The 14,893-nt window shown below is 30.9% G+C and overlaps 1 protein-coding gene across 1 annotated transcript; it reads left to right on the forward strand.

The window, feature by feature from the left end:
• Positions 1-413: 413 nt before the first annotated feature.
• Positions 414-14,318, forward strand: LOC111695725 (uncharacterized; the record flags this gene model as incomplete). The annotated part of the gene is made up of 17 exons (XM_023465137.1): positions 414-548; positions 599-690; positions 1,969-2,036; positions 3,408-3,485; positions 3,730-3,826; positions 4,405-4,481; positions 6,187-6,297; positions 7,216-7,299; positions 8,712-8,812; positions 8,872-8,937; positions 9,427-9,499; positions 9,909-9,987; positions 10,915-11,018; positions 12,442-12,492; positions 12,677-12,712; positions 13,496-13,542; positions 14,270-14,318. Coding segments are annotated over exons 1-17 (1,317 nt in total), but the record flags the coding sequence as incomplete, so codon positions are not given.
• Positions 14,319-14,893: the final 575 nt, after the last annotated feature.

The following is a 14,893-nucleotide window of genomic DNA, read 5'->3' on the forward strand; positions in this document are numbered from 1 at the left end:
ACCTGGGTAGGGTGATATCAGGAGTTGTTTGAAAATATGAAAAATAAAATTGTTGAAAAATTAAAACCTGCAGGTCAATTAATCTCAAAGTTCTGCGTTATTTTAGATATTTTCATAGCACCCACCAATCTTTTGAAAGTTCTATTTTTTAAGTGTATAGGACACTCAATAAATGTACTTATCTCTAAGTTTGATAAGGCTTGTATTGATTGTTTAAAATTTTTTGGCCAAAAACAATTTGTGAATGGGTTAGAATCCCCCTTCACCCCCCCCCCCCCAACACGCAGCCTTTACAGGGTTTAAAAGAATTAATTTTAAACTCCTTCTTGAATATTATGAATAAAATGACTATTATCTATTTATTAAAGTATAATATTAAATCATTAGGAGCTGAAAATATCAAATTACTATATATTTTTTCCCTGTCATTTTGGAGCAGCTGACATGGAAGTTTCTCTAGTAGTGTTCTACTTTGTGTTAGTGAACAGCCACCTTGCTCAAGCTACTGAACGGATAATAGACGGGGAAATTGTCCAGGGAATAAAAAAGTAAATTGAGTAGCTTAAAAAAAAATAAACAATAAGAAAGTATATTTTAGGCCCTCCTTCCTGTCAATATTCAATTTCCAACCTGGTTCATCAGTGAAGTGTAGTAGCTCTATAATTGCTTCCTTTTGGATTGTATCAGCAGGAGAATAATTCATTAGTTTAACAATAACAAATTAATTAGTGCCAGTGATCAGTAAGGTGTCAACAGAGGATTACTAATGATGAGTGCTGTAATTTTTCATTACATGCTGTGAGTAATTCTTGAAAATATTAAGTCCACTCTTAAATTCAATAAGATAATCTATTAAGAAGCTTAAAAACTGCTAAAGAAGGTTAAAAAAATATTTTATGAAATCATGATGTTACATATCAATTCGATTTCATCAGGGAAATCAACATCATCGAAATTTAGAAAAAAGTATTTTTAAACTGTTAAAAATGCTCGTTTTTTTTAAACATTTCAATGGATTTAATCTTTGTAGACAATTGTGAAAAAATGATATATGAAATGATAAATTCAAGAAATATTTTTTTGGGGGCTATGTAGGGTTTTTTTCAAACTATTGCAGCAACTATGTTCTAGAGTTTTATAGATATTAAGCCAACAAATTTGATTACTGCTCACAGTACACATTGCTATGGGAAAAGCTTAGCAAGCTTATTTATTTTAAAAAATTGGTCATCAGTGGACACCTTAGTAATTCATGATCCTGTATCATGACAAATATAGAAATTGGAAAACTTGAAAGAAGTGGGTTGTGGAAAAACAAAACGTAATATTCAAATTTAAATTTATGACCTAAACTAAATGTTTAAAGCTCTTGTCTTAAAAGTCAAACTGCCTTGTTTCCCATTAATTAAATTTTACGTCTTTCTCAAATACAATCTTATGGAACCAAAAAGAATGAAAAAGAAACATGAATGCTATTATTTTATTTTTTTTGTCAAGATTTTTTATTTGTACTTTTTTAGGATTCCATCTACTACATCTCTGTAATAATTGATATTATGATTTATATTAATCTATCCAGAGCTGGGAACTTTTGAGTCGGATACTCATAATACAAATTTCTTGATCTTGACACAACTTCAAAATTTTATGCAGAATCTGCTTGATCTCCAGATTTTGGATATCAAACATTTCATTCGCTGTTGAATGCAAAATTCCATGGCTTTTGATTAGCTGTTCATGGGAGATCTGATTGGCACTTCACAGGATATCCAATAAATATTAAAATTATCTGTAGATTAACAATAGATCAAGATCCAGCATTGATCTCAAGATCCCAAATACAACAGTTCTCACCTATGGTTTATCCTGTCCCCCCCCCTTTTAATTAAAAGTTTTAAAAATATTTAAAAACTGTCACAAGTTCTTCTATTATTTGATACCTTAAAATTTGAATTATAATTTGTTCAGCGCATTGTATTGTGAGTAAGAAATTAATAACAGAAGGATCTTGTTTGGATAATTACGATAAAGCCAAGGGATGTTGTAGAAAATAATATCAAACTTATATTCTCATTAACTTTAAATAAGGAAAAATCTGACTTTCATATTAGTTAATATTATACAGAGTAATTGGTAAATCCAGAATTAAATTTTATGCTTATTCAACCGTTTTAAAAACTTAAGCAATTGTCCACTTATTTTTGAAATAAGCATAAATATATAAATTTGGCTTGTCTGTTTGTCTGTCTGTCTGTTTGTTTGTTTGTTTGTTTGTATCCAATAAACGTCAAAACGGCTGAACCGATCGGGCCCAAATTTTTTGTGGGACATCTAGGGACCCCAGGGAAGGTTTATGAATGATCAAAATTTCAAATATTTGTCTCCATCAAAATTCGATCGTCATTAAATTTTTTAAAATTTTGAAAATCCGCGAAATTTTTTTGTGAAAATCCGCGAATTATTTTTGTTTTGTTTTACGATGTACACAAAGAGAACATGTTCACAATTAATTTAGGAGATGGGCGCGAAGCGCCCTTTAAGGCTAGAAAGAAGGGCGCGAAGCGCCTTGAATTTCTAGTAAGCATAAATTTTCCTAACTTTTTACATTGGGTTCAGGTTTAAGCCTATAAAGGTGTTCTAGACATTATAGATCTATATAAAAGTGTTGACGTGGACTGCCCATGTAGACTGCATGGGATTTACTAATTTGTCAGCTGAAAATTTTGAATAAAGAATGATGTTTTGAAAAGATCATAAATGTTGTGTACATTATTGCCTGCATTTATCTCCACAGCTTGTCCAATGAGTCCAATGGGTTCTAGGGAGAGGGCAAGGCTAGAACTAAACTCTATAATCATGGAATTATGAATAATTTCTTTATTTGCATTTTGTTATGATTGTTGGGGCTTAGAGATTCTTCGACTTGTTAGACACTCAATCCTGTGTAGTTTAACCACAGTTTGCATATGAGCATGTACTTTGTACAGTAAACAATATCTGACTGTCACTTACTGACACTATCTCGATCATTCTACCTTTTGTTTAAGAATAAATGTTGGGTCAACTGCATACTGGATACACTAGACGGGCTGGTACAAGTAAAGACTAGATTAGTATCCTTGTACTGGTTTGGACCAGGGTGGACTAGTGTTCCTTATGAAAACTCTGCATTTATAGTGAATTTCACTTTGTTTCTCAGATATTTCAAACAATGGATTCTACTGAAAAAATTGGGCAAATAGGAATAACAAGTTCATACTGTCTAAAACCTTTAAAAATGTTATTATTAATGCCCAGTTTCTGATTAAACATTTGACATTCTTTTGCTCAAAAAGATAAAACATTTTTTATTTACACATGATCAACTTCTTTTTTTAAATATGTACAACAAATATAAACAAGTGAAGTTCAAAACATTATGCGAAATCCAACCAAACGGTGATATGAAGCTAATCTTTCCAGCGCAAAAAGAAAAAACTCCAGAGGTAAAAATAAAGTATCAAATTTAATTTTCATGTTTGTGAGTATTGTTTTGACAAAAATTCATATATTTTAAACTATAAAATCATAATTTCTATTTAATTATTTTTGTTGTGTATTAAAGTGTAGTATCTGTTTTTTTAAATTTAAATATAAAAGATTAACTGTGGAATGAATATTAGAAAAAAAACTTTAAAATTAAGTTTTTTAAATTATTATTTAGAGATGAATTTTGTTTTTGTTGTCAAGGTGTATGTTGGAGTTGATGATCTGAATTATGAACATGATGATGAAACTAAAAAGTTTTTAGTTGATTTTATTATAAGTCACAGAGATGGTTATCAAGGTAGTTAACTTTTAACATAAAAAATTTATAAAATTCTAAGTAAGGTAAATTATCAATCAGAAACTTTACCTGCCCCCTTTTTCTTTCAAAAAAGCAAAAGCAAAAAAGCCTGACGGCACATTTCATAATAAGGGGCACAGAAAATAGTGTGGTGTATGTATGACAGACTTTATTTTTAAACTAAACTGATTAATTTTACATTTTCATATTGTCCCTTTCACAAAATTGATATTTAATAACCATTGATATTGTCGTCTGGTGACATTATGAAACATTTTAATAAGCAGAAAAAAAGTAAAAATTAAGCAAAATGAACGATAACATATATATGGCATATGCAGAGTCATGAAATATCTACGTGCTGGAATTTTAAAGTTACTGAGTTTTCATCACAAATTCTGATTTTCTATTCCCTATATCTTTGCAACCTGATGGTGTAGACCTTTAATATTTCTAACTATCTTTTTTGGATGAAAAAGAACTCATAGTTTGAAATATCTATGCACTCCGAAATTTAACGATAAAGATATTGTGATAAAAAATCAATTTAAATGAATTTGAATCAACATTTTTTTCAGGGGGAAAATACGGAGCTTTTGGAGGCTATGATATACTGCTGTTGAAAACTAGGAATCCAATGGGTGAAATGCTTAGGGTATGCAATTATAAATATTCATTTCTTTATTATGGAGGTGGGTATGAAGGTCAGTAAGCTAATTATATGACAAATTTGTATTTTTCAATCTTGGCACAAAATGAATTCTTATTTAGACTTTGAGAACTGGTTGAAGTTTATGTTTTTTTGTATTCCTAAAAAGCTAGAATTGTTGATCTGATTTAAGTAAATTGATTTCAGTCATATTTACTATCACTATTTAGAAGTCGGAGAGCTTTCACTTTTAACCCCATTTCCTTATATTTTAATATAAATACATTATATATATATTATGCATTTTCATTTTTTCATACTTTTTTGTAGGGTAATCATGTATAGAGCTGGGCACGTTCCGACTTTTTTGAAATCGTTCCGTTCCGTTCTGGAACGAGGGCCTTCAGCTAAATCGTTCCGTTCTTGTTCCTTTTTTTTGTATCGTTCCGTTCCGTTCTGTCCCGATCCGTTTTGTTCTGAGTAGAAGAACGGTCTTCCCGTTCCGTTCCGTTCTTGGTGTTCTTATTTAAAGAACGGTTCCAGTCCTCTCGTTCCGTTCTTAGTCAAAGAACGTTTCCATCCCCCTGTTCCGTTCTTAATATAGAACGATTACTAAATCCTGGTTCCCTTAAAACAGGAGGTGTACAATTTGTAGATTTTTGAAAAAAATTTAATTTTCATAATCAATATTTCAATAATATCAAAAGGATATAGAAATGAATTATAAAAAACAATTTCTTTCAACCTTATTCTCCCCCCACCCTCTCCTTATTCCCCTTTCAGCTCCCATTTCTGTTCTCCCCCCCTCCATGTCGACTAACCCGTGTATCCCCTTACTTACGCGTAACGCTTGCACTTTTACCTAGCAACACATACTTACGCATAATTATATTCTTACGCTTTTATAACCGTATTTTTTCCCTTTTACCCCCCCCCCCTACCTTACTTTCCTATATTATTGTGTCTAATGTAATTTACAATTTAATTCTATCTTTAATTTCGGTTCACTACATACAGAGAAAATCTGAACTGGAAACACATTTTCCTGATTTAAAATGTGTTCCCAACTTAGAACGTGTTCTTGAAAATAAGAATGCGTTAACAATTTTAACTGTTCTTTTCATGCAATTCCCATTTCGTTCTGTTCCCTTCTTTTACTAATCGTTCCAATATTTTTAAGAACACATTCTAAGTGTTCGTTTTTTTTCAGAACGATGGGATCGTTCTTGATCGTTCCGTTCGTTCTCGGGAAAGAACGATCGTTCCACCAGGAACGCACCCAGCCCTAATCATGTATATGGTTCATTTCGGGTTTTTGATGGCTTTGAATAGAGACTTTTAGTAATACACTAGTTGAGTGCTTTTAAAGGGACTTTTAGCGTAATTTCAAGTGACCTGTCATAAAATATGACAATTCCTGATTTACAACAGTACTCTTAAAACCTTACTCTCTAATCCATAATGTGGAAGATACCGTCCATTTCTAGATTTGAAGAATTAATTTTTTTTTATTCTTGTATGTATTCCTGCAGTAGAAATGCACAGGTCACTTTTGTAAAGAAACCATAGTTGAAATAATTGATCAGACATAGCTTGTATGGGTACCGTTGTAAATTGGGCACTATTTTCAAAAGGAGGATCACTTGAAATTACAACGACACTACCTTTGATGAGACAACAAAATGTTAATAGTTTCTCTATAATTAATTAGGCGTGCCTTCCTAAGCCTAGTTTTACGGTCTCCGACCCTCTGATTGGAGGATATGGACGCTACAGAAGGATACCTTGTGAAGTTAACGACATGGGTCCAAATGTTTACCAGGTAGATTATCAACCGATCAATGCATGAGGAACAACAACAAATTGGGTAATATATCATAAATTTGAAAAGTACTCACTAGTAAAAAGCCAAGATTGAGTGGAATAATGAAGCATGGTTGCACACAAACTATATTTACATTATATTGATACAAAAAATTAATGTTGGACCAACTTCAGTTGACCTAAATACACATCATATTTGCCTGGGTTGAATATATTTCCATTTGACTCTTCTGATCAGATGCTTTGAGCTGACTGTCAAGTCTTGGGGGAATTCTGGGGATAAGATGGCCAACGATTTGCTTTTTTTCCCAGGCTGGATAAATGCCGCTTCACTCTTTTCTCCACTCATTTCTCCCTAAAGGGGACTGACTCAATATCTCCAGATAGGAAAGGGGGTTCCCTTGTTAGCCAAGCCTGTTATGTACTAAGGCTGCAAATATACTTGGAGTTCAATATCCTCTTGGACTGGGTCTGGATTGTTTGGCTTTGTTCTTGGATCGCATTAGTTAGGCCTAATTTCTCCGACTGGGATCAATGAATTGTATGATACTATATATACATTGAAGAACCTTTGGTTGGGTTCACAATATCAACAGACCAAAGGGGAACACCAACAATTTGGGTAATTTATCAACTGACCAATGGGCAACAATAACAAATTGGCTAATACATCAACTGACCTATGAGGAACAAGAACTAATCAGGTGATATATTAACCTACCAAAGAGGAAAATAACAATTTGGGTAATATATCAACTGACCTTAAGGGAACAAAAACAATTTCAGTAATAAATCAACCAACCAATGTGAAACAAAAACGGATTTGTTAACTGACCAACCAAACTTTAGCAAACAATTCTGGTTGAAAAGATTAGGTTTTAGAATTAAGAAACTAATATCAAAACTCTAATTTCAGTTTTGCAAAATGGACTCAAAGTGTATGAAAAATGAAGAAAACAAAAAGTATCTATGTGGGGTAAATTTTAATTACAAGAATAAGGTGAGACTAAAGAACACAAGGTATTGTCACTTTATTTTGAGAATGTTTGATCTAACAATTCACAGCGTTGTATACATTTTCTGGGAGATATCCTAGCCATTTAATGAATCTACAATATGAGGCTATATTTTTTTGCTAAACCAAAGTATTTCCAAACACAACAATTTTTAGGGAACTAAAGGTTATTATTGTAAATAATTTTAAAAAATACTACCCCCTAAGCATTTTAGACAAAGAACGTGGTGCCTATTTGGTCTGTGCATTTTTCTAATTTTTATTTTCCTTGGCTGCACTTGTACTTTAAATAAAACATTTCATTAGGAGTTTAGAAAAAAATAATATGCCAGGGGTGTAAAATAAGTATTTCAAGTTTTTTTTTTTTAATTGGGGACCAAAATACATTATTAACTCCTAAAAAATTTGTCCGACAAAAGTAACTTATTGTTTATAGTGTCGCACTATTATCTTGTTGCGGAAACGTCGCACTATTATCTTGTTTCGCAAACGTCGCACTATTATCTTGTTTGCGCCAATGTCGCACTATTTTCTCATTTTTGATTTGACTTCTTTTTGTGCTTAACTGTACATGTCGGTCAAGAAATTGATAAGAGAAACCACCATTGAGATTATAAACAAAGTGTGTACAAATATACTGAAACTGGTTTTAAAGTCGTCACAAAAAAATCTTTTTTGATATACACGTAAAATTGATAAAATATCTTTTGAAAAAGTTCTTAACTTCGTCTTCATATGTTTTCAAAATCCATGTCCAACAAAATCCTGTCAATGTACTTCCTTGGATTTCTATGATGTGTGTAAGTACATAGTGTAAGTTGAAAGGAGGACAGTTTATTTATTCTTATTATTGAAATAATTAAAAGTGATCACATGGGAAAATTCTTTAATAATTCTAATCTATTTATTTTTGTCTTATGTTTGTCAAATATTACACCCATTTTTAAAGAAGAAATCTTATTTTTCAATAAAAGTTTGTTGATTTAAAAAATATTAAGTTTCTTTGCCCCTTGAATACAGGGTGACTCACGAAACATGACAGTTGGAAAATAGTTTTAAATGTCGTCTTTCATATACTGCTTGTAGTTTATTTTGTTTAAAAAATCTTTTGCTCAAGTATATTTCACTTTGAAATTAATTTTACTATAATATGACTCCTATATAATATTTTTATTATTGTCTTTCGTATTAAATAACTTAACAAATTATGGAAGAAGACGTTCTAAACTATTTACCAACTCTCATGTTTCGTGGGACACCCTGTATATTTCTTCTTTATGAAATATGTCGATTAAGTACATATAGATATAGTCTATAGGAAACTAATTAATAGAACAAAATACCCATACCCGGAGAAGCACCACCTCGTCATATAGAATTATTCTTTAACTTTTTAGGTTTATAAAAATTGTATAAAAGATGATACTCCTAGTTCTCAAAATCCAATTTGTCAAGATTTTTTTGACGAAACAAATCTTACGACGGCTGATTTTTTAAGGTATGTTTTTATCGAAACATGACAGAATACAAAATTGTTAATCTTGGTGAAATATCTAGAAAAAATGTAAATGAAATTGCCATTTTTGATCAAGATCTGAACTCGGTTCTAACTAAATGTTACCGGTAAGTAAAACATCTAAATATAAATATTTAAGTTACTGATTAAAAGATTTGGTATTTCACATCAGATGAATTTAAGGTATCTATAATACAGAATGTTCAACTTACAAAGGATCAGGGATTTAATGCAAGAAAAGTTATTTCAGACGTGTATACATTTTTTTCACTGCAGTGTATTGTCTTTGGGTGGAAAAGTAAACACAAGACGGATGTCACAGCCTGACATGGAATCCATTTTCACAAAAATAATCTATGAAATAAACTGGTCATAGGAAACTATTATGTGAATTTTCAAAATTATCAAAATCAAATACTTTTAACCTCCTCGGATACTAAACGAACACTGATGCATCTATTCTTTTTTACAAATTCCTCACACAGAGAGAACTGGTTTCAATATGTACGCAGAGTATACACGACCGCAATTAACTTTCCTTGCATCAGTACCTTGCAAAAGATGAGACTTTTACAATTTGGTCGATATTTTACCAGGTCCAGTCCTGGCCGCTATGGTTGGTGTGGAATCACTAAAAATATTATCAGCAGTAAACAAAATAAGAAGAAGGTGAGGGGAGATCCGTTTAACGACGACTTTCAATTTAAATTTTTATGTCTAAAAATCTTCAAAACAGTTCCTCTTTTGTGTACTCGTAGACTTGTAATTTGAAAAAAGCTTGTTAAAAATCAAAACTTAAATTTGAATGCCATCTTCATTGTATTGATACAAAACAAACAGACAAATTGGATTTTCTCCAAGTTTAACTTCTAAAAACATATTTAGCACCCAATATTCAGGTATTGGTGCTGATAAAATTCCATTGCTTGACCTTTTCGGGCACGCACTAAAAGTAAAAGTCTCTTGTCCATTACAACTATAATCAAATATGATATGGAATAGAAATGAATATATGAATTATATAGAATACAAAAACTTTTTGTTTAAAGACTATTGAAAAAAAATGGAATAATTTTAGGATACGATTGTAGCCTATGATGATGGCTGGGGATTTTGTTCTGAATCTTGCGGAAAAAGTAAAAATACAGCAATATCAGGTAGCGTGTACAATGTACCGGGTTAACTGCAAAGAATGTGACATCATCAGCATTAAATTTATAAAAAATTCTTTTTTTTAACCAATATTTTATAACTTTTTGTTTTCTTTGCCAAATCATTAAGTAGAAATTCACCTAAGCTAACAGAATTTTCAGCAATTTTTAGTGTTTGTATCAGGGGCGGACATAAGGATTCTGTAGGGGGGGGTAAATATTTTTAATTTGACGCGCTTCGCGCGCCAAATTTTTTTTTACCCCCCCCTAGAAAAATATCATGATGTATATCAAATTATTGGTTTTAATTGGGTTTGATTTGCATTTTCCATGCACTCATTTCTGGGATTTACAAACTCAATCTAATAAAGGCTTCATTACATACCTTTAAGCTTTCACCTTGTTTTATATCCTTCATTATAGTCATTCATTTTATTTTTTACTACAAAGATCTGTAGAAAAACTGAATTTATTTAATTTTAACTAAACTTTTTGGCAAACATTGACAAAAAAGGCAGTAATATAAAAAAATAATAGTTTTACTCTAAGAGGAACAAAAGATGTTACTTTTTTAAATATTTAGAAAAGCTACTCTGCAAAACTTTGAAAAAATATGGTCATTACTCATTGTTAAATTTTCTTGTCGTCAATGTAGTATGTTAAGATCTTAACGAAATCTAATGTGGAAATGACATTATTTATAAGTAAAACTGTTTTTTATTGTCCATACCATTTTTTTTCTATTCACTATTACTTTAGAATTTATGGGGGGTATTTACCCCCAGGATTCTAGGGGGGGGGGGGTAAATAACCCCAATAATCCCCCTTATGGCCGCCACTGGTTTGTATTGTATTAAGTAGAATTGGTTACATGGAAATAAATATTTAAAATCTCTGATGATCACCAGAAGACTAAGAAAACGTTAATTCTAGGCCAGGCCCGTGTTAAGAAGGTTCAGATTTTAGATCAAGAATTCTGTGATTCTAATCTGAAATCCACAAGAGAAGGAAAGACACCGTTTACTGTTATGCCTAAGGTGAATAAAAGTATTTTTTAAATTTTAAACATTTCCTTTCTAAACCAGCGCAAAGTTTCTTATTAAATTAAACTGACTTAAAACTTTTTATTCCGCAAGCCTGTACTTTATAATCCCAACTAATTTCTTCTATGATCCCTACTGCGTTCTTAATTTCTTCTATGATCCCTCCTGTGTTCTTAATTTCTTCTATGATCCCTACTGTGTACTTAATTTCTTCTATGATCCCTACTGTGTTCTTAATTACTTCTATGATCCCTACTGTGTTCTTAATTTTTTTTATGATCCATACTGTGTTCTGAATTCCTTCTATGATCCCTACTGTGTTCTTAGTTTCTTCTATGATCCCTACTGTGGTCTTTATTTCTTCTATGATCCCTACTTGTTCTTAATTTCTTCTATGATACCTACTGTGTTCTTAATTTCTTCTATGATCCCTACTGTGTTCTTAATTTCTTCTTTGATCCCTAATAGACCGTGTTCTTAATTTTTTTATGATCCATACTGTGTTCTTAATTCCTTCTATGATCCCTATTATGTTCTTAATTTCTTCCATGATACCTACTGTGTTCTTAATTTCTTCTATGATCCTTACTGTGTTCTTAATTTCTTCTATGATCCCTACTGTGTTCTTAATTTATTCTATGATATCCTACTGTGTTTTTAATTTCTTCTATGATCTCTACTGTGTTCTTAATTTATTCTATGATCCCTACTGTGTTCTTAATTTCTTCTATGATCCCTACTGTGTTCTTAATTTCTTCTATGATCCCTACTGCGTTCTTAATTTCTTCCCCGGAACAACCCCTCAACCCACTTTATCTGATCAAGTATGGATTTGATTATACATGTTTATCATTTTAAAAACTGATTGTTTTCAATTCCGGTTTCTCTACAATTAAGTGAGTTATGCTTTTCTGCTACTGGAAAAAATGTAGAAATTATCAGAATTAAATACTTCTCAAGCTAAAGTAAAACGACAATATCTTCCACATTATTGATCAGATAAAGGTTTCAAGAGTACCGTTGTGAATCTGGCATCTTCCTCTTTTAAATGGAGGGTCATTAGAAGTTACAGCAACAGTCCCTTTACATTTATACCGCATTTTCACCAACATTACCGACCTAAGATTACCCAAACAGAGGGAGGTTAAGTTACTTAACTTCCCTTGGGGCTTTTATGTAAAATAACCACCCGCTCTGTGAAGTTTTCAGGAAAAAATTTGCGCATTTTCATCCCAAAAGACGATATAATTGTTTACGACTACTTTTTCAGGAAATTAAAAATTTTACTTTACCGCGGGTTCCTTGGCAAAATTTGTCTTAGGAACCCTTGGTAAAGTAAAATTTCCTTAACTTTCATGTAAAGCAGTTTCTTCAAATTTTGCCGCTAATCTAATTTAATATATTACAATTTTTTTAGGTTTACTGTGTTGCCTACAATGAAACCTTTAAAACTGCATTTTATAAAAAGGTCAATTAAAATTCAAAAGGTTAAAAACTCATTATTTAATATAATTCAAAGGTACGGCGAGTGGTTGGGGAGGAAATAGTTTTAAAATAATTTTTTTGCTTTGATACTGGGGGCCTGGGGGGGGTGCTTTTCAATGTGACCAAGATCATTTGCATGTTTAAAATATTTCTTATATTGTTTGTAGGTTCATAATGGATTGTATGAAGAATTAGATTCAAAGGGAAAGATTCATCAACATGATAACATTTACATGATTACATAAATCTAGTAAAATTAACATAGAAACATTTACATGATAACATTAGCATGAAAACATTAACATGAAAACATTAACATGATTACATAAACCTAGTAAAATTAACACAGAAACATTTATATGATAATATTGACATGATAACATTAACATGATAACATTAACGTAATAACATTTACATGTTCACGTTAACTTTTTAAAATTAACATGATAACATCAAAATGATAACATTAACATGATAACATTAACATGATAACATTAACATGATAACATTAACGTAATAACATTTATATGATAACATTAACATAATAACATTAACATGATAACATTAACATGAAAACATTAACGTAATAACATTTACATGTTTACTTTAACTTGTTGAAATTAACATGATAACATCAACATTATAACATTAACATGATAGCATTCATATGATAACATTAACTGGATAACATAAACATTAGCATGATAATATCAACATGATAACATTATAAAGATAACATTTATTAAACATGATAACATGATAACATTATTTTAATATTATAAACATGATAACATCCTTTTAATAAAATTAACATGATTTAATAAACATAAACATGATGAAACTAACAGATGACATCAACGTAATACAATCAACATGATATTCTTAAAATGATAACATTAACATGTTAAAATTAACATGATAACATTATATTAATAACATTAAATTATCAATATTTTATTGTGGCTTAACTAATCTTTTTGAGTAAGTTAGAGTACCATATAAAGCTGGGTAGAGAGCATCAATGGTATACAAGGTATTTTCATCATTTTTCTCGACCGCATATATACTATATAGTCACCTTCAAAAATTCCTTTTAAGAAAAAAAATTTAAAAATGTTAGTATTTTTGTACATATCCAAGAATCATCGATTTTTTCTCAACTAAATTAATATGTTTCACCGAAAAAAAAAATTTTCCTGTAAAACTTGGATTTTTTTTGCATTACTGACAAGAGTGCAAAATTATCATTTCGCAAGAAAGAATCCATTAATTAGCCCTCATCATAATCATTATAATCGTTTAGCAATAAGATTGCGTTCCCAATTCCAGTATTTAAAATTGGCAAAAAATACATTTTTCAAAGAAATTCTTTGTGTCCAAAGTTTTAAGGGAAAAGGTGAAATGTTCAGGAGAAAGATCTTAAAATTTAGACGTTTTGATTAGTGATGGGCGTGTTTTTTTGTTTAATTTGTTATATAACAACCTTAGTTTGTGAACGAACAATTTAGAAATCGTTCGTTAATGCTCTGACTGTTCAATTATTTTTTTTGTTATTAAAACTTTTCTGAACGATCTTATTTGTTTGTTAAATTTTTTAAACAACTTCATCGTTCACAAAATGTTTTATACGTTTTGAAATATTTCGATCATAAATGATTTAAATGCCCATCTTTATTTTTGATTTCTAAACTTTGGGTTGTCTTCATTATTTAATAGTCCTAAAAGAAAAGAATAACAACATGATAAAAAATCAAATATAGGTCGACCGGAAGTTGTCGGGGAGACTCAGGAGGCCCTCTTTATGTTCAGGTGACAGAAGTCAGAAAACATGCCGTTAACGAGCAAAAGTTTTTGAAAATTAACAATAAAGATAATTAGAAATAATTTCAGTGACAATCCAGGTTAGGTTTATTATCAGTTAAAACGGTTTCATACTGAGTTTTTTTGTTAAATTGATTTAAGGAACCTGTTATGCGAGCCATGCTCCGTGTATGAAGTCTATTTTATGCCCCTGTGAATTTCTGAGTTCTCCCTGCGGATCTGTACAGAACGTATTGTGAAAAACTAGTTTTAGAAGCTGTTTACAGGCTGACTACGCAGGCGCAGGATTTCTCGCGTGGGAGTGAACAGTTTCTGTATTAGTATATGTTTATTTGTCTTGCAAGTGTAACCGTGCTAAAAATTCTAGGATCACTGCGGTAATTATTTCTTATATATATGTATGTTTATCGTTTGATTATATTATGATTGGTATTTATAAATGTGTTTGTTGGTTCCTTGCCACAGTTTTTTAATGCCTGAGTGGATTATTTGTTGTATTCGTATGATTTATCACTCAAAGCTTTTTCTGTGGGTTTATTAAACTTATTTAGATTGAAGACTCA

This window comes from Eurytemora carolleeae, unplaced genomic scaffold (assembly GCF_000591075.1).
Source record: "Eurytemora carolleeae unplaced genomic scaffold, Eaff_2.0 scaffold82, whole genome shotgun sequence".
NCBI classification, from domain to species: Eukaryota; Metazoa; Arthropoda; class Copepoda; order Calanoida; family Temoridae; genus Eurytemora; species Eurytemora carolleeae.